This window comes from Bos javanicus, chromosome 10 (assembly GCF_032452875.1).
Source record: "Bos javanicus breed banteng chromosome 10, ARS-OSU_banteng_1.0, whole genome shotgun sequence".
Classification (NCBI taxonomy): Eukaryota; Metazoa; Chordata; class Mammalia; order Artiodactyla; family Bovidae; genus Bos; species Bos javanicus.
Genome location: NC_083877.1, coordinates 6833122 through 6854079, shown reverse-complemented (window position 1 = coordinate 6854079; position 20958 = coordinate 6833122). Strand labels below are relative to the sequence as shown.

At 36.6% G+C, this 20958-nt stretch overlaps 1 protein-coding gene across 2 annotated transcripts in view; it reads left to right on the top strand.

Annotated features, from left to right (window-relative positions):
* Positions 1-20958, top strand: part of CERT1 (ceramide transporter 1) — a 131426-nt gene that overhangs the window by 69320 nt on the left and 41148 nt on the right. For both annotated transcript variants that reach the window (XM_061429993.1, XM_061429992.1), the window contains exons 7-9: positions 1272-1355; positions 5873-6030; positions 11046-11138. In XM_061429993.1, the coding sequence (XP_061285977.1) occupies positions 1272-1355; positions 5873-6030; positions 11046-11138 (335 nt within the window). The remainder of the gene's footprint in view (positions 1-1271; positions 1356-5872; positions 6031-11045; positions 11139-20958) is intronic.

The following is a 20958-nucleotide window of genomic DNA, read 5'->3' as shown; positions in this document are numbered from 1 at the left end:
GTTCATCACATGTCACAGTCCGATCAAGAAATAGTTTGTTGCTGCTGCCTAGATTAAGAGAAGACAACACTAAAATGATGATTTTTTTTTTATTTCCAGTCAGCTCATGAGGCACCACTTATCAAGCTTTTTCCTTTTCTAATTTGCTTCAAATGCTGAATGACCATAGAATGGTTGATGTTGATTCTTCAGCAGCTTCTCGTGAAGTTGTAAGAGGATCATTTTCAATGATGGCTGTCACTTGTCATCGTCAACTTCGATGGCCGGCCTCTAGGCTACTCATCCTCAAGGCTCTTGTCTCCTTTGCAAAACTTCTTGAACCCCCATTGCACTGTATGTTTGTTAGCGGTTCCTGGGCCAGATTCATAGTTGATGTTGTGAGTTGTCTCCACTGCTTTATGAACCATTTTGAACTCAAATGAGAAAATTGCTCAAATTTGCTTTTTGTCTAGTATCATTTCCATATAAAATAAATATAAAGTAAACAAGTAATCATTAGCCAAAAAAAGCAAGAAATGTGCATTAAAATGGTATATAACATAACCACATTTATTTAGAATGTATTCTAATATCAAACGGCAAATTTCAATAATGCAAAAGCTGCGGTTACTTTTTGCTCCAACCTAAAACTGAAGAAGCCATTCAAAAATAGAGACTAAGGTTGGTGGCTGAGGTTTAGAAATTGATGTTAAGAAGCAGAATACATAGTGCAGAGGATTCATATGTTAGGCAGTGTAAAAGGAGAGTATTGTATAGAAGAAAGAGGTATGTTGAAGAACACAGGGGATTCTGTATTTCCTGGAATTGGATAAGTTAAAAGGAATATCCAGGCACAGACATACTGGGATGAATTAAAATCAGTATCAGAACTGTAAGTCATTATATTTTCCCTGTGTATCCTGGAGGCAAGATAAAGTATCTTATTTATGTATTGATAGCATTACCATCCTCTTCAGTCTTTGTAGGTCTCTGGTAGAATTAGAAAATCTCCCCAAGGTAAGGAAAAAGAGATAGGAAGACTTAAAGGACAGAATAATTTATATCTCAGTACTATCCCTTACAAAAATGAGGATGGATATGGTTTTTATAATGTATTTAAAGACATTTCACAGCATACTTATTGGACATCCATTGATGAGCACTGGAAATACAAAGATGAATAAGATCGTGTAGTCATGGAATCCAGAGATATTTAATCAGTTGAACATAAGAATAAACTGGTTAATTTCTGTGTGCTTTCATCCTGATATTCTTAAATATATTTTATTTAGTGGTAGAAGATGATGAAGATGACTTTCCTACGACACGTTCTGATGGAGACTTCTTGCATAATACCAATGGCAATAAGGAAAAGGGTAAGTAGTGAAGTTTTCCCCCTAAGGTATTTGGAAAAAATATACTTTCTAAAGTGTCAAAGTAACTAACTATTTAACAGGAATAATTATTTAATGGAGTAATTGGAAAAAGTCTTTTTTAAGTTGGAACATGAACGTTTCTTCTAGGAAAAGACATGGAGGTAAAATACAGTCTGACATTAAATAATGTGACAGCTTATCTGATAAATATTTCATTCTAAATTTTAGACATTGGCCAGTTATTTCAGTAGTGTTTGATAGAATCAGTTTCTAGTACTGAAAAAGTATTTCTTAGGAAAGATTGTAATGGAACTTGAATGTTTCTTTAATGCCTATGTCTGTCTTTAGTGTTCTTTTCTCTTTCCACTTGATAAACTGGTGTTGCGATGTATTTAATCAGTGTTACTAAAGGAAGATTATTGAAATAGCTGCTTTCATAGCACAGTTGTTCATAAACTCAGGAACAAAGTGGTTTATTTCATTTATCAGTTAATAACGAGTTACTTTCTGGATGGAACTCCTAATTGTTCACTAGAAATCTGTGTTTTTAACAACACAGATGAACATGGAAGGCATTCACGAAGTCGCTCAGTCGTGTCCAACTCTTCGTGACCCCATGGACTGTAGCCCACCAGGCTCCTCCACCCATGGAATTCTCTAGGCAAGAATACTGGAGTGGGTTGCCATTTCCTTCTCCAGGGGATCTTCCCAACCCAGTGATTGAACCCAGGTCTCCCGCATTGCAGGCAGATGCTTTACCGTCTGAGCCACCAGGGAATCGCATTGGAGGGCAATGGAGGGCATTATGCTAAGAAATAAACCGAAGACAAATAACACATGGTATCACATATATGTGGTATCTGTTGGGAGAAGTTAGGTTGTAACAGAAACCTGTGACACTCATAGTCAGTGCTTTCTTTTAATATATTCTAAGAAAAAGCTGACATGGATTCGTAAAACTTTTTTTTAAGTTGCAAATAAGCCTTTGTGAGAAAAATAAGTTAATCTAATTATGTTTATTTTTGCTGAAGTTTTGAAAGAATATGAAGTAAAATCTGTGGCCATGGCATATTTTCAAATTGTTTTTCAGTTGCTTAGTCCTGTCTGACTCTTTGTGACCCCATGTATTGCAACATGTCAGGCTTCCCTGTCCTTCATTATCTCCTGGAGTTTGTTCAGATTCATGTCCATTGAGTCAGGGAGCCTATCTAACTATTTTGTCCTCTTGCGCTCGTCTCCTTTTGCCTTCATTCTTTCCCAGCATCAGCTCTTTTCCAGTGAGTCAGCTCTTTGCATCAGGTGGACAAAGTATTGGAGCTTCAGCTTCAGTATCAATCCTTCCAGTGAATATTCAGGATTGACTTCCTCTAGAATTGACTAGTTTGATCTCCTTTCAGTCCAAAGGACTCTCAAGAGTCTTCTCTAGCACCGTAGTTCAGAACATCAATTCTGTGCTCAGCCTTCTTTATGGTCTAACTCTCACATCCATACATGATGACTATTGGAAAAACCATAGCTTTGACTATATGGACTTTCGTCAGTAAAATAACGTCTCTGCTTTTTAATACACTGTCTAGGTTTGTCGTTGCTTTTCTTCCAAGGGTCAGGTGTCTTTTAATTTCGTGGCTGCAGTTACCATCTGCAATGATTTTGGAGCCCAAGAAAATAAAGTCTGTCACTGTTTTCATTGTTTCCCCATCTATTTGCCATGAAGTGATGGGACCAAATGCCATGATTTTAGTTTTCTGAATGTTGAGTTTTAAGCCAACTTTTTCACTCTCCTCTTTCATCTTCATCAAGAGGCTCTTTAGTTCCTCTTTGCTTTCTTCCATAAAGGTGGTGTCTTCTGCTATCTGAGGTTATTGATATTCCTCCCAGAAATCTTGATTCCAGCTTGTGCTTCATCCAGCCCGGCATTTTGCATGATGTACTCTGCATATAAGTTAAATAAGCAGAGTGACAATATACAGCCTTAATGTACTCTTTACCCAATTTGAAACCAGTCCGTTGTTCCATGTCCAGTCCTAAGTGTTGCTTCTTGACCTGCATAAAGATTTCTCAGGAAACAGGTAAGGTGGTCTGGTATTCCCATCTCTTGAAGAATTTTCTGTACTTTGTTGTGATCCACACAGTCAAAGGCTTTAGAGTAGTCAATGAAACAAAAGTAAATGTTCTTCTGGAATTCAAGGAAAGATATGTACAACAGTGGAATAGAATTGAGAGTCCAGAAGGAAACCTTATTTCATATAAAATAAATATGATCTTTTATAAGAGTGAATATAAGAAAAAGAAAATAGGTTTTTAAATAGCTTTATTGAGATGTAATCAACATACCATACACTGTATATATATTTAAAGTGTACAGTTTGGTTAGTTTTAATATTATCATGATGCTATTGCCACTGTCAAGACTGTCCTTCAAAAGTTCCCTGCCTCCATCCCTTTTGTCTTCCCTTTTCTCCACCTCTCAACCAACCGCAACCCTTCTTTCACTGTAGATTAGTCTGCATTTTCTAGAATCTAATGAATTCAACTTTTCTTGCCTGATCTCTTTCTTAGTTTGAAATTTCTCGTTGTTACACATATCATTATTCAGTGTCTTCATTGCTGAGTAGTATTCCCTTGTACAGATGACATGACAGGTTTCTTCAGTCCATTTGTCTGTTGGTGGAAATTTGCATTGTTTATGGTTTGGAGCTATTATAAATAATGTTCCTGTTAACATTCAAACACAGTTTTTTTTATGGATATATATTTTATTTCTTTGGAGAGATGGAATGGTTGACTCATATGGTAGGTATATATTTAACTTTTTTAAAACCTTCCAAACTACTTTTCACCAGTCATATTTGAGAGCTCAAGTTCCTCCATATCCCCACTGACTCTTGATGTGGTCAGTCTTTTAAAATTTTAGTCTTCTAATAGGTATATAGTGATATCTCACTGTAGTTTTAATTTGCTTTTTCCTAGTAACTATAAATGTTGAGCATCTTTTTATCTGCTTATTTGCTGTTCATATTTCTTCTTTGGTGAAATGTGTATTCAGATCTTTTGTTCAATTTTCAATTAGATTATATTTTCCTATTGAGATTACTGTGTATTGTATTGATATATTAATATACTGAGATATCTATATTAATATTAATATATATATATGGATAGATAGATAAAGGATATGTCCTTTATCATATGTATTCTGTGCAGAGATTTTTTTTTCCAGTCTGTGGCTTGTTTCATTATTCTTTAAAAAAATTTTTTTATGGATATTATATATATTTGAGGTGAGACTTCCCGGGTAGCTCATTGGTAAAGAATCCACCTGCCAAGCAGGAGGTGTGAGTTCAGTCCTTAGGTCAGGAAGATCCCCTGGAAAAGGAAATGGCAACCCACTTCAGTATTCTGGCTTGGGAAATGCCATGGACAGTAGAGCCTGGTGGGCTGCAGTCCTTGGGATCGAAGTGCGTCGGACACAACTGAGCAACTAAACAACAGCAACATATTTAAGGTGTTCAATATAGTGATTTGGTGTATATGATTATGGTGAAATGATTACTGCGGTCAAGTTCATTAACATATTTCCTCAGTTACCATTATTTTATTATTAACTGTAGATTAGCTCTCTAGACTTACTTATCCCACAACTGCAACTCTCGTTCTTTTAACAGTGCCTTCAAGAGTAGAAATTTTAAAGTTGGATGAAGTTTAGTTTGTCAGTTTATTTTTTGGATTGTGGCTTTGCTGTCATATCTACATTATGAGTTTTTAAAGTTGGAAGTATTATTTCATTTATAAGAATTCTATTGAAATGGTTTCTTATAACTATAGTGCCCTGGGACTTCCCTTACTGTCCAGTGATTAAGACACCACGCTTCCAATGCAGGGGGTTGTGGGTTCGAACCCTAGTCAGGGAACTAAGATTGCACATACTGCATGTGGTGGCCCAAAAATAAATGAATAAAGCTGAAAGATATTATGCTGTCTTATTTGCATCTTATGAGTTTTTTTTTTTTAAGGTTGTTCATTTAATTCAAAGACTAACTTAAAATTATAATATAACATAACCATTTTTATGTATGCATTGGTCCCAGAATTATATTCAGACATTTACTTAAGTTTTTTGTGTTACGTTATTCATTTCAGCAGTTTCTCCTCAGATTTTTCTTTTAAATTCCTGGTTTCTCAAAATATAAGATAGTTCTTGCCATAATTAGGTCTCACTCTAGGCTATCTGTTATTATTAAATTATTACTTCTCTTACCACTTATTCACTGGGTACAGCATAGCAAATAGATTTCAAGAAACAGAATTCAGAGAAAAGGACTTGGGAGTACATATGTTGTCCCAGGCTTCTTTGCTTGTAGAGATGGATGGAAATTTTTAAGTGTTGGCCAACAGGAAGGCAACTCTATTTTGAAAGTTCTGCTCTTATAGTTTCCTAAAAAATATCTAATTTTAAGTTGTAGTGAGGAATGATTTCTTTGTTATAAAGATTTATAGTGAATAATTTTTTTTTTCAGTATTTCCACATGTAACACCAAAAGGAATTAATGGTATAGACTTTAAAGGTGAGGCGATAACTTTTAAAGCAACTACTGCCGGAATCCTTGCTACACTTTCTCATTGTATTGAGCTGATGGTAAAACGTGAGGACAGCTGGCAAAAGAGAATGGACAAGGTAAGATTCTCTTTTTACTTTTTAAAAAATAATCAGATTTTGTTTATATACCAATCAAACATTTAAACCTAACCAACTTCTTAGGGAAAGATCGTTTGGATTGTTAGAAGTAGCAGGTGGTACTAATCCTCTAAAACTTTAGAACATCTTAAATTCATTTTTCTAATGAGATTCACTGGTTATGTATTTGGTTATTGTATGATACGCATTCATCATTGGATTTTAACATAAAAGTTTTTCTAATGATAATAGTAATGCTTTGAAATAGAAGTATGAACCATTTAACATTTCCTAGTTTTATTCTCTAACACATGAAAGTATACCTAAGTTATATGAACTACTTGGTATATATAAAAAAATACCAATTTATAAAGTTAAATATTAACTTACTGCATTCATGGCCGTGTATATTCTCCAGCATCACTGGTGTCACTTAGCACACATTTTGTTGTTCGTTGAACATTTGCTTTATGTTCACCTTTCCTCTGCTAAGTCACTTCAGTCGTGTCTGACTCTGTTCGACCCCATAGACGGCAGCCCACCAGGCTCCCCTGTCCCTGGGATTCTCCAGACAAGAACACTGGAGTGGGTTGCCATTTCCTTCTCCAGTGCATGATAGTGAAAAGTGAAAGTGAAGTCGCTCAGACATGTCCGACTCCTAGCAACCCCACGGACTGCAGCCTACCAGGCTCCTCCGTCCATGGGATTTTCCAGGCAAGAGTACTGGAGTGGGGTGCCATTGCCTTCTCCACCTTTGTTTAAACTGCAGCACTGATAATAATGTTATAATATGAATCTTTAGTTATAAGTGTGAAGTAGAATTTGGCTCAGTGAATTTGTTTAGTAGGAAAACTTTTGTTTATAATTTAACATCATAAAAATATTAGAACCAAAGTACATCTTAGAGAATTTAGTTCTAGTGCAGTGCCATCATTTTATAGAAGCAGCTGAGGCCCAGAGGCTTGTCTAGAGGTATTAAGTAGCAGAATTAGAAGAATTTTACTCTTCTGTATTTCATCTCTGGATATTAGGGCAGGTGTCAGTCAGAATCTTATCACCCGTTAGTGAGTCATATTGCTTGCAGTATTTGGAGGTCTTAGCAATTTGAGCAGAACACTAAGGAAAGCAGTGTCATCACGGATGTAATAGCAGAATGGCTATAGATTTAATGGCACTTGATGTTTACAAAAGGTTCCCATGTTCTCAGGTGCAAGTGAAAGTAAGCCAGGTTGGTTGACTATATGTTTTCTTTTAAAACCAAGCAGTGAAAAAATCCATTTAAGGTACATATGTATACTTCATTATTATTCTGGAGTCAAACTGTTAGACCATCAGCGATTTCAATTGTGGATCATGGTGAATTTTTAGAGGAGTCACACACAAAAAAGTATGAGGAAACAGCATAACCCCTTAAATTCACTAGACTACTGGTTCAAGAGAATCTTTCAACTTTTCTGGATTAGCTTATTCAAAACTTTTTTGGTAGCTTTCTCTTAAGTGCCCCCCCACACCGGCCCCCCATCTACTAATCCTTCCCTAGAGGGTCACCATCTCTAGTCATGTGCTCTAATGACACTGCCTAAAAAAATCCATTAAGTATAACACATGGCTCCCCCATCTTTTTGGCAATCAGATTTCTTATTTGAAAAGGGACATGGATTTGCAGTTGTCTCAATATTGGTAATCTTACCCATGCTCTTTCTTTACTGGGTAGCACCAAGTAGACTGTATCAAAGAACCTGTGAAGAACAACACTTTTTTTGGTACCATATTTAACCAAATAACAGCACAAAATATGGTAGTATTAATTGAAATCTGCAAACAATTGTAATTTATAGTGCTCTTACAAGTTTCATTCACCTTTTCCACCATCACGTTTTTTCTTAAGGTTGATACAGGATCCCAGTTACATTTTACAGGAAATGTAAATGCATGTGTGCATATAAAGTATATGCATATATATTTAGTGTGTGTATGTATATATATGTATGCACATGTATGTACATATATACTCATATATATATATACACACACACTCTGTAAAGATTAGGAAATTCTTGAATAGAGAGAGTTGTTTATCAAGAAACATATCCTTGGCTCAGCTGGTAAAGAATATGCCTGCAATGTGGGAGACCTGGATTCAATGCCTGGGTTGGGAAAATCCCCTGGAGAAGGGAAAGGCTACCCACTCCAGTATTCTGACCTGGAGAATTCCATAGACTGTATAGTCCATGGGGTCACAGAGAGTTGAACACGACTGAGCTACTTTCACTTCACTTAGGTAATTGATATAACTGGGAAGCAAAGTACAATGATAACAATATGGTTTAAATGAATTTGTGTTTTTTTCAAGAAGTATTTGTATGCTTGTGTGCTAAACTGTAAACTAGAAATGAGGAAACAGTAATGAACAGGAAGTCATTCTTGAAGGATCTTAAAATCTAATGAGAGTAATTAAATACGTGATAGTTGATAAAATAATAGCTATTTAAAAGCTATATACTTTTTATGTAGATTTCTAATATATGTTTATCTAGTAATATATAGTAGATATGTATAATATATATGTAAATCTCTGTAGTCTCTAATTTTATGTTTAATAGCTCTTATCTAACATTATATCCATTGTTCTTACAGTTAAATAATTTAAAATTAATGTTCGTCAGTGGTGATGATTTTTCTCAGTTACCTGTATAAATAATTCCTTCTTTTATAGAAGTATACTTAATTTTTAGCCAGTTATGTCCAAGAATTCTAAGATTAAGTAATTTTAGTTGTTAACAATATTAGTAAGAGAAAACCTATTCATCAAAGATGTTAGCTTATATTAATAGATTCACAGGTGTGTAATTGCACGTTTATTCACTTGCCTCGAAGTCTTTTTAGTGTTATTGCTGTTCTGTGTGTTTTTGTTTTGTTCATTTTTTAAAATTAAGGTTTAATATATATACAGTGAAGTGTACCACTCTTAAATGTACTCCTAGATGAGTTTTATACATATGTATACTCCCCTGTAACCACTACTCAAATCAAAATGTAGAACTTTTATAACCCCCCAGGTTTTTCATGCCTCTTTCTACTCCATACCATACCACTGCCTCAAGAAGTAACCACAGTTTTAACTTATTAATATATCCTTATAGATTAGTTTTGCCTGTTCTTGGACAGCTTGTAAATGGAATCATACAAAATATACTCTTGTGTCTGGCTACCCCCTCCCCAATACTGATTGTGAAGTTCCTTCATCTTGTAACTTTTAGTGATAATTTGTTGTTTTTTATTGTTATATAGTATTATTACTGTATACTGTTCATTGTATGATGCATTTTCACTCTATGACTTTACTGTGTTTTTTCCTTTTTCCTGCTGATGGACATTTTTAAATTTTGACTCTTGTGAATAAAGCTGCTGTGAGCATTGTTATGTGTATTTTTGGTGGATATATGCACTGTTTTCATTTGGGCATATACCAAACAGTAGAATTATCAGTTCATGAGGTATATACTTAGCTTTAGGTCTACAGAGGTAGACAGTTTTCCAAAGTAGTTATATCAGTTTATAGTCCCACCAGCAAGTAAGTGAGAATTCTAATTGCTTTTCACCCTTGACAGCACTTGGTATTGTCTTTTTTTTGTGAGTGATTTTTTATATTTTGATTTTAGCCATTCTGATGGTTCTGTAGTCCTCTCTTCACTTCAGTACACAAAAATCAGTTTGTAGGCCTAGTATACTAATTCATTGATTTGCACCAGCTTAATTCAGATAGGGTTTTTAGAAGTGGGTGAGCTCTGTGAGTTCTGTTTGGACTTTAATCCTTAAATATTTGAGGTGAAGGAATAAAGGTGTTAGGGAGAAGGCAATGGCACCCCACTCTAGTACTCTTGCCTGGAAAATCCTATGGACGGAGGAGCCTGGTAGGCTCTAAGAGTCGGATACAACTGAGCGACTTCACTTTGACTTTTCACTTTCATGCACTGGAGAAGGAAATGGCAACCCACTCCAGTGTTCTTGCCTGGAGAATCCCAGGGACAGGGCAGCCTGGTGGGCTGCCGTCTATGGGGTCACACAGAGTCGGACACAACTGAAGTGACTTAGCAGCTTAGCAAGCTCTGTGTGAGTTCTGTTTGGACTTTAATCCTTAAATGTTTGAGGTGAAGGAATAAAGGTATTAGGTTCTTTATATTAATAATAATTCTGTTAGGCTTTAATATCAGATTTGACCCATTGCAATCCATTGTTCTAAAAAAGAAAGTTTGAGGTTGGTGCCAAGGCCAGCCTTCTAAAATTTTGTCCTTGGATCTTATAGCAGATTCTGAGAGCTATAGGCCTTATCTATAAAAGCAGAAGGTTAAAGTAGAAATCTAAGCTCTTTTTCAGCTCTAAAATAATTTAATCCAGCAGTTGGAAAGTATAAGAAACATCTCTTAGAATATCTTTTTTGTAGTGATTGGTTTTACCAATTATTGAGTTATTTTCTTCCTGGCATCCATTACTTGCTTTTTTTTCTCTATAACAAAATAAATTTAGCTCCTACTGGGGAAAACAGACACATGAATATATATTATAGATGTTTCTCTGATGCTAATTTATCTCTTTTTTTTTTGACATGTAGACACTTTGGTAGTTACTTAATCCATTTAAATATGTAACATACCTAGTGTGTGTGGGTTAGGTGCTCAGTTGTGAACAACTCTCTGCAACCCCATGGACTACAGCCCACCAGGTTCCTCTGTCCATGGAATTTTCCAGGCAAGTATACTGGAGTGGGTTGCCATTTCCTTCTCTCAACCTATGGTAGCTTGTATGTGATATATGGCCCAGAAAAACAGTGTTTTCTGGAACAGAAGAATACTCATTTTTTTCTTTCTTTCTTTCTTTTTTTTTTTTTTTGAGCAGAAGATAAATTCTTACTGCAGTAAGAATTACTTTTTTGGCCAAATTATAAAATTTTGGTGAAATGTAAAAAAAATCCCATATCACATGATAAATTCTTCGTCTGGTTTTATTTTTTAAAGGAAACTGAGAAGAGAAGAAGAGTGGAGGAAGCATACAAAAATGCCATGACAGAACTTAAGAAAAAATCCCACTTTGGAGGACCAGATTATGAGGTATGAAATTATAGTTTTGGTCTTAGAAACACGTAGAAAAAACATAATATATATTTATGTCACAAAAGTGATTTTTATATTATGCTTTTGTAACCTTTAAATATTTTGAATATTTTATAATATATGCTAGGCTTACCCTGAAAAGATTTTTTTCCTACAAAACTTTAAATAAAGAGCCTTAAAGGGCTCATTACTAGGCCTGTCTGCTTTATAGGACAAGTTTTTGTCTCGCCTGTGAGGGTTATACTTATTGATATTACCTTGTAACTCCTTTTTTTTTTAATTTTATTATTTGAAATCAATAGATGCATTATTTTTTTGCTTGCACTATAAAGCATGTGGGATCTTAGTTCCCTGACCAGGGATTGAACCTGTGCTCTCTGCATTGGAACTGCAGAGTCTTGACCACTGGACCTCCAAGGAAGTCCCTAATTGTTTTTTTGTTTTTGTTTTTTTAAATAAAAGCAACCTACAGAGGAAAACTCCAAGAACTTGACTGGTGAAAGATTTTAGTCTGTGCTGTATACTGTGAGGTCTTATCCATAGCAGAGCATGAACTGTTCTAATTGCCTCACCTTTATGTTTGAAAAATGTCTGAAATCAGTTTCTTTCCCCATTTTGTTATTTGTTAAGCAGTTAGTAGAATCTGCCTCTCCATATACACACACATATAGGAGTACAAGGAGTATCATTGACATGGAAGTAGAATGTTTAAAAAAAAGACATTAGATTGTATTTAAGAAAGTAGAAGAAAAATTCCTTGCCGTTGTTATTCTAGAAAGGAAAAAAAGACCTGCTATTGATAATATTTTTTATGTTGGGACTGATTTCCAGCTGTGAAAATCTGTAGTATGAAGACTTGAGCGATAATATTTTTAAATTAATAAGCTGTTATTTTGTTCCTTCTAGAATGTATAAAAATTACATAGTCAGCTATTGTCTTGGATTTTAAAGTCTAGATTACTGAAATATTAGCTGTTAAAACAAAAATTTTAACTTTTACTCTGAAGCTGAGCAGGTTGATTTGCTATTTTAGGTTTGTTTGGGGGGGAACTGTGAGCCTTTAAAACTTACCCTATTTTTTTCATATTGCAAACATGCATTTGCATATCCAGTCACATCAGTTGGTTCATGTATGTGATGTACATTGCCATGTGTGTGTACATCCTCTACAAGTGGCTGTGCTTTTGTGTACTCTATAGTAGTATGTATTATTTGTGTGAAAAGTATTATAAACTTATTACAGTGCAGTACTGTATAGCCCATTGTGTCAGTTGGGTACCTGAGCTAACTATTTGAACAAATTGAACTTAGGAATGCACTCTCCAAATGGAACTTGTTTGTATGATTTCATATTTGTCTCCCCTTTTGTTATTTCAGAGGAGAGAGAAGGAGGGTCCTTGTGATAGGTTTATGTTCATTAAAGAAATTGCTTTATTGATGTGATTTAGGCTTTCTGTTAAAAATGTTCATCGTTTATTTGCATTTCTTCTTTAGTGGCTCTCTTATACACATCCCTTGACATTTTTATTGTTAGAATTTGGGTGTTTTTCCTCTCTTGATTTAGAAGATGGACAGGATTGACTTCATTTCTCAATTTTCTTCTTTTTAATAGTTGAAAAAAAATCTTATTAGTTTTGCCATGTCAAATTTTGTGCTTTCTTGTATTTAACTCACAGTCTTGATACAGTTATCTTTATGTTTTTTCATGTTTTAAAAAGCGTTCTTTTTTTGGCCTAAAGATGTAAACTGAGGTAGTCTCAAATTAACAGAAATTGAGTTTATTTGGGAATAGCAGAGATTATGATTTGGTAAATCTATGCCAAATAGAAAGTTACAGGCAGTTTTGTAGAGGCTGTCGGGCAAGCTGTATTTTATGGGCAAGGAGTGCAGACAAGGGAAGTCCAGCCAGAGTCCAAGCAGTAAATTCATTAGCTTGAAGATGGGGAGAGATACTTGGCAGATGGTCATTGGTCTGGAGATAAGGCTCTGTGTTCTGTTGATCTGACATTTACGGAAATCATTCTCTTAGTTAAGTTCCATTCTTTAGGTACAGGTATGAGATTCCCATTTCACATCCTCAGATTCCATTTTAGATTGAAATCCTTTCACACTGTACTGCAAATAATTATCTATATTTTCTGTTCTTTTTTTTAATGATCTCTTCTAAATATATTAACACATCTGATTTTTTTAAAATTATGATGTAATGGAGGAATCTGTAATTTTATATTCCAGTTGGAATTGTTGACTAAACCATCTTTTTCCCACCTAGTTGAAATGCACCTCCCCTCTTTCTCTTTTAATAGTTAAGGAGACTTCAGTTTTTTTCTCATCAATTCTCTGTTGATGAAAAATTAAGAAAGAAATGGAAATTTTTATTGGAGCCAAATTGAGGATTATATCCCAGGAACAGCATCTCAGACAGCTCTGAGAACTGTTCCATCCATTAGAAGTGTTTTTGAGACAGAAGGCTCTACATCAAATCAGATGATGTAATACTGACAGTTTACACAGCTCTCTTCTGCAAGTCTAAACTGGTAGGTAACATGACTCACTCCAAGATCAAGAAGGAAGGTTATCTTTTAAGGAGTTGATGCTAGGAGAACATTGTGTTTTAGGATTGGGCAGGTGTTTTTGTCAATGGGGAAAATTTGGTCATGATGCAAGATGCAGATAATACAGTATACAGTAGCCGGGAAAGGGGAGGCCAAAGAGCAGAGAAAAAGTTTTTTTTTAAACATTTAATTTTTTTCTCGTCTTGCCATAAAATATTAATTTTACTTCACAATTTCCCTCTTTTGATCTTTAATCTTTTGCTAGAAAGCATTAGGCAATCAAAAATTTGGTCCCTTGATGCCAGGGTTCTTGCTCACCTGCCCTTGATCATCATGTCTCTCAGCGCTGGGTCCAAATAGCTGAGTTCTCTTTTGGCAGAGGGAATTATACTAGCAGAATATTCAAGTACTGAGAGCTGATTCCAGGTTGTCCAATATGATTTAACCCAAATTTCCTCACATGTGCATTATGTATGCCCATTATTTTATAGAGCACTATATAGACGTGATCTACAAATTCAGGTTGTTTAGACATCATTGTTTTACTGTTAGCAGGTGATACACAGTATGGAAGGCAAGAAACTATCACTTTGTAACTCCACAAACTGTAATTTAAATTGTCAGGAGGACCAACATCATCATTAATAGAGATTTAAGCCAAGATCCTCCTAAACTGAACTCTTTTCCTAGTGTTTCCCCTGAACTGGGAAGAAGATTGTTCAAAGTGGAAATTTAGCTCTTCATGTGTCATGAAATGAGTTACCAAATATTGTGGCCAAATGGTCATACCATTGGATACCTGATAGAAACCAGTGTACTCACATTACAGATTAACAGAAGCTACCCATAAGGGATCTTAAGCCCAAGGCAAATGAACTATGTGTATTCCTAACCAACCTGGGAAAAACCAAGGTCATGAATTTGTTCTATAAATCCATTGGGTCCTTGTAGGAGCTACCCAGTATTCACCATCTAATGAAATGGGCTGTTTATGGCCAGATTCAGAATAGGCATCTTTACTTGGTCAGGTAAGAGCATCTCACTTAGGGATATTGGCGGTGATATTAGCTTGCATGGTGCTAGAGTTTCTTTAAAATAAAATGTCCAAGGGCCATCCAGTTAGAGCCTTGGAAAGGAGAAATCCAGCAGGACAACCTGGGCCATAGGTAATTGGCCCCAAACCCAGTGATTAGATTAATTCTAAACTTGCAAATATTGAGCCCAAGAAAGAAACTGAAACCAAAAAACTGACTCATTAGAAAAGACCCTGATGCTGGGAAAGATTGAAGGCGGGAGGAGAAAGGGACAACAGAGGATGAGATGGTTGGATGGCATCACCGACTCGATGGACATGAGTTTGAGCAAGCTCCCAGCATTGGTGATGGAGAGGGAAGCCTGGCGTTCTGCAGTCCATGGGGTTGCAAAGAGTTAGACTCGACTGAGTGACTGAACTAAAGAAAGAAATACATTTGATTCATAAGCAAAGATATGATTTCCCCCCACCCCACCAAAAAACGAGTGTAAGTAGTTGTCAAAGTTACCAGTATACAGACCTGGTGCAGCATCTTGGATTAGCTGTCTCCTTCAGATGTCTTCTTGTGCTGGTCTGGTAATACTGTTTTTAGTTGAAGTCAGGTGTCAGAAACAGGAGTTACAGTTTATTCAGAAGAGGAGGCCTAATACAGTCCCTTCTAATGTGACTGAGTCCTTTATCTGAGACCTTTCCCAGTAGGAATAATCTCCTGGTTGCAGGTCATGGCACATCCGATCTTCATCCAAAATTAAATTACTGTGATAAGCTTCAGAAACATACTTTGAGTGCCCTTTTAATAACTAAACTTTACAATAATATGACAACAAGGAAACTATCTCAGAAAAGAATCTTAGACAGTAGTGAAGACCTCATTCAATAAAATTAGAATTTAATAACCACTTAAACATTATCTTTCTCTAAAATTACCATAATTTCTACCAAATACAGCCACATTAAGACTAATTTGTTCACAAAATGTCTGATTAATTGACCACATAGACTCTTTAAATTGGCTCTGATGGAACTTTTCATAATGAATCTCAGTTGAACTTAAACTCTCTAGGCCAGGAAAGCCACACCAAAGGCATGTCATGGATTCTTCCTGTGATAAATGTAGATTTGGGTGCTGGGTTTAGGTGAATTTCTCTCTTCTCTGCTGCTAAGTCGCTTCAGTCATGTCCAACTCTGTGCGACCCCAGAGACGGCAGCCCACGAGGCTCCCCCGTCCCTGGAATTCTCCAGGCAAGAACACTGGAGTGGGTTGCCATTTCCTTCTCCAGTGCATGAAAGTGAAAAGTGAAAGTGAAGTTGCTCAGTAGTGTCCGACTCTAGCGACCCCATGGACTGCAGCCTACCAGGCTCCTCCATCCATGCGATTTTCCAGGCAAAAGTACTGGAGTGGGGTGCCATTGCCTTCTCCGCTCTCTTCTCTAGATTCCCTGAATACCTTGAGATTCCTGCACCTATTAGTAGGTGGCCTTCCTTGTATACCTGGGTAAGCTAAAAATCTAAGAGTTTACAGATTCTGAAGGGATCAGATAGAGAGAAAAGATAAATGTTTTATTTCTATATTCAGAGGTATAGTAAGGGTTTCTTTATATCTGGAAAGCAGATTAAAAATGAATAGTATTTCAGACAAAAAAAATTATAACCATACTCATAAGTTCATTCAGTCCTGCGAGACTAATCCTAGATCTTAATCTTCAGTTAGCAGTTTTATGAAACCATCCAGTTTTCCATCAGAAGTCTTTAATTTCTTACCCAGTTCAGTGGTATGATCTGAAAGTTATCAGAAACCTGTACTTGTAAAAAAGTTCTTTTTATGAATATTCTTGAAGATGAAGTATTTTTGCCTAAACATTGGAGTAAAACAATAACTGTCCATAAATTACAAAAGCTTTGAAAAGTTAAAGACCTGATTCCAGTCCAGTTGACAAACTTCATTACTGCTGTGACATAAAACAATTTAAGATAATTTCTGGAATTATTACTGATAACATGTTACCAGGACATTTTAGGAGTTCCATGTAATTTCTAGAATTTCTACAAAAGTAAGAGTTAGTTGCTCAGTCATAAACAACTCTTTGCAACCCCATAGACTATAGCCCGTCAGACTCCCCATTGACTGTAGCCCACCAGGCTCCTCTGTCCATGGAACTTTCCAGGCAAGAATACTGGAATGGGTTGCCATTTCCTCCTCCAGGGGATCTTCCCAACCCAGGGATCAAACCTGCGTCTTCTGCATTGCAGGCATATTCTTTACCGTTTGAGCCACCAGGGAAGCTAGACTTTCTAGTAATAACATTTACCCATTTAATAGGCCCTCAGAAGTTTTATCACCACTAAAATTTGACAATACTTGCCATGTAATTTAACATACCAAATAAGCCTAATAGTTAATTAATCTTTTCTCTGAGATGGAGAGAAAACAAATAATTTAACATATACCAGGGACCCTTTGAAAAACTTCAACGTTAACTAAAGGTCCGGTGAACTTCATTTAGAAGTTGATCTTTGGAAATTTTGTCAAAAATACCAAAAACTTTCAAAAACCTGGTTAAATAGGATCATAGGTCAGTGTCATTTAACCAGCACGACAGTAAAAGAGCTCAAAGGTTGTCGTAAATCACCAAAAGGCAAAGAAACTCACACTCTTACTAAAAGCAGCTCAGTGTTTTAAGGAAACTGTCTTCTCAGAGAGAAAACTAAATTCAAGTTTCGTATACTTACCTTTAAAAATCACTTTCTTAATTCAGTCTTATCTTAGCCATTCCCAACCATGTACAGAACTCTTTTCTCAGTATTCCTTTTCCTCAACCCTTTAACAGCTTTCTGTATCCGTATTATTTTTTCCGTTATTTCCATTCAGAAACAACCAGCTAGCTCTAAGACAAAACTATCCCGTCTTCCCCTTTTAAAAAAAGCCTTTCCATTCCTCATACTTTTTATTCATGTATTTAAACTTTTTTATTTATGTATTTATTTGGCTGCACCAGGTCTTAGTTGGGGCACATGTAATCTTTAGTTGTGGCATGTGAACTCTTAGGTGCAGCATCTGGGATCCAGTTCCCTGGCCAGGGATCGCACCTGGGTCCCCTGCATTGGGAGTGTGGATTCTTAGGCACTGAACCACCCCTGAAGTCCCTCTCATCGTCTTTTAGTGAAAACATGCTTCCCATCTTCCTTGCATACTAAAATGTTTCCTGCCGGGGTCCAGCCCCGGTGGATCCAGGGGTGGATCCAGGGAATTCGAAGCGGGGACGGCGTCGGCGAGGATCAGGAAACAACTGCTTAATTAAACTTTAATTAAGGATATAAAGAGTAATAGAATGAGGATAGCTCAGTGAGGAAATTCAGTGGAGAAAAGAGGCTGAAATAAGGATAGCTCAGTGAGGAAATTCAGTGGAGAAAAGAGGCTGAATAATTCAGCCAGAAGGTAAGAGAAAGAACGACATGGTGACACCAAGTTTCGGTGAACAAGGCCCCGTACTTTATTTTCCAAAGTAGTTTTTATACCTTAAGTTATGCATAGAGGATAATGGGGGAAGGGGTAGAGTCATGCAGTAAGCCAGGCTTTCTTCCTGCAAACTTACCATATGCAAAAGTTTAGGTGATTTGCATCATCTTCTAGCCCGGAGGCCTTTTTCTCTAAAGGTGATTATTCTAAAGTCAGGTGCCAGCCTCCAAAAAGCATTAGATAAAGTTGCATTCCCACAGAGCAAAGGTGTGGTGGGCTATAACAAGAAAAAGAATTAACTCAAGGGTCCCAGGTTACAAACATTAAAGCTACTACTTACACCAATTATATTAATCAATACACTGCCAGGGACACAGCAGATAAGGGATATGGAAACTTAGCAGCAAACATTGGCCCAACAAGTGAAAATCCCTTCACCAATACAATTTCTAATCAATCTTTGAACTGCTCAAAGGAATCTGTATTTAGACAGTTTAGAACATCTCCTGCCTCTCACAGTTGGGAGGCTCTGAACAGTCACACGTGGCCAGAAAAACCTATTCAGGCAGGCTAGAGGATTTCCAAAGGAGTTTTTAGGTTGAAACACTGTCACACCCAAGAATTATTAACTGGAGCTGTAAGCTAACTCTTTTTCAGAGAGGTAGTGGGGGACAGCCCCCCGTAAAGTCAGAGGTGTAGGTGAAAGCACAAAGCAGAAAGTAGGCGGACTCTGGTGTTGGGGGTAGATTGCTCGAGAATTTCCAGGGAGACTCCTGAGGCTTGATCCCGCCTTTGCGTATGCCAAGCCTCCTTCCTCATGACCTTTGCCAGGGGCGGAGCTCGCTCCCCGCAGTTTCCCTTAATATTTTAGTAGCTTTAGTTATATATATTATAATTCTTAACCTTAAAACCTAGTTTCTAGTAAAAAGTAAGCACTTATAAACTGTGTTTTACATTATTCTTTAGATTGGCAAGTTTATAAATACTGTTTGTTCCTAGAAAACATTCACTTTCTTACAGAAAATGTCGTAATGCAGCATCATATTAATAATCCTCTAAGTACCTTTTAGAAGTTTCTCTGCAAAAGGAAACCTGTGTTCTGTAAATAATGTCCGAATATCTTACTTGGAAACAACTTGGGTATGCAGTGGATTCCATTTAAGTTAATTAAGCGCAACTCTAAAGTTCAAGTTACCAAAATCTAGAAGGAGTATTTTATATAAACATACGCAAAACATAAATTGTTCCTAAAGGGTTAAAAGTTTCATCATATTGTTATTTTTACTTGCTGAAAAATTTTCTAACAGGAACAGTAAGATTTTATTTGATTTCTAGTAAATTTAAGTATAATAAAAGTATTATGCTCTAAAGTGTTCAAACAAGAGATGGCAAGAGTGAATGTTGACATTCTAGGAATCAGCAAACTAAAATGGACTGGAATGGGTGAATTTAGCTCAGATGACCATTATATCTTCTACGGCGGGCAGGAATCCCTCAGAAGAAATGGAGTAGCCATCATGGTCAACAAAAGAGTCCGAAATGCAGTACTTGGATGCAATCTCAAAAAAGACAGTGATCTCTGTTCATTTCCAAGGCAAACCATTCAGTATCACAGCAATCCAAGTCTATGCCCCAACCAGGAACGCTGAAGAAGCTGAAGTTGAACGGTTCTATGAAGACCTACAAGACCTTTTAGAACTAACACCCAAAAAAGATGTCCTTTTCATTATAGGGGACTGGAATGCAAAAGTAGGAAGTCAAGAAACACCTGGAGTAACAGACGAATTTGGCCTTGGAATACGGAATGAAGCAGGGCAAAGACTAATAGAGTTTTGCCAAGAAAATGCACTGGTCATAACAAACACCCTCTTCCAACAACACAAGAGAAGACTCTACACATGAACATCACCAGGTGGTCGACACCGAAATCAGATTGATTATATTCTTTGCAGCCAAAGATGGAGAAGCTCTATACAGTCAACAAAAACAAGACTGGGAGCTGACTGTGGCTCAGATCATGAACTCCCTATTGCCAAATTCATACTGAAATTGAAGAAAGTAGGGAAAACCACTAGACCATTCAGGTATGACCTAAATCAAATCCCTTATGATTATACAGTGGAAGTGAGAAATAGATTTAAGGGCCTAGATCTGATATAGTGCCTGATGAACTATGGAATGAGGTTCGTGACATTGTACAGGAGACAGGGATCAAGACCATCCCCATGGAAAAGAAATGCAAAAAAGCAAAATGGCTGTCTGGGGAAGCCTTACAAATAGCTGTGAAAAGAAGAGAAGCGAAAAGCAAAGGAGAAAAGGAAGGATATACCCATCTGAATGCAGAGTTCCAAAGAATAGCAAGGAGAGATAAGAAAGCCTTCTTCAGCTATCAGTGCAAAGAAATAGAGGAAAACAACAGAATGGGAAAGACTAGAGATCTCTTCAAGAAAATTAGAGATACCAAGGGGACATTTCATGCAAAGATGGGCTCGATAAAGGACAGAAATGGTATGGACCTAACAGAAGCAGGAGATATTAAGAAGAGGTGGCAAGAATACACAGAAGAACTGTACAAAAAAGATCTTCACAGCCAAGATAATCATGATGGTGTGATCACTCATCTAGAGCCAGACATCCTGGAATATGAAGTCAAGTGGGCCTTAGAATGCATCACTACGAACAAAGCTAGTGGAGGTGATGGAATTCCAGTTGACCTCTTTCAAATCCTGAAAGATGATGCTGTGAAAGTGCTGCACTCAATATGCCAGCAAA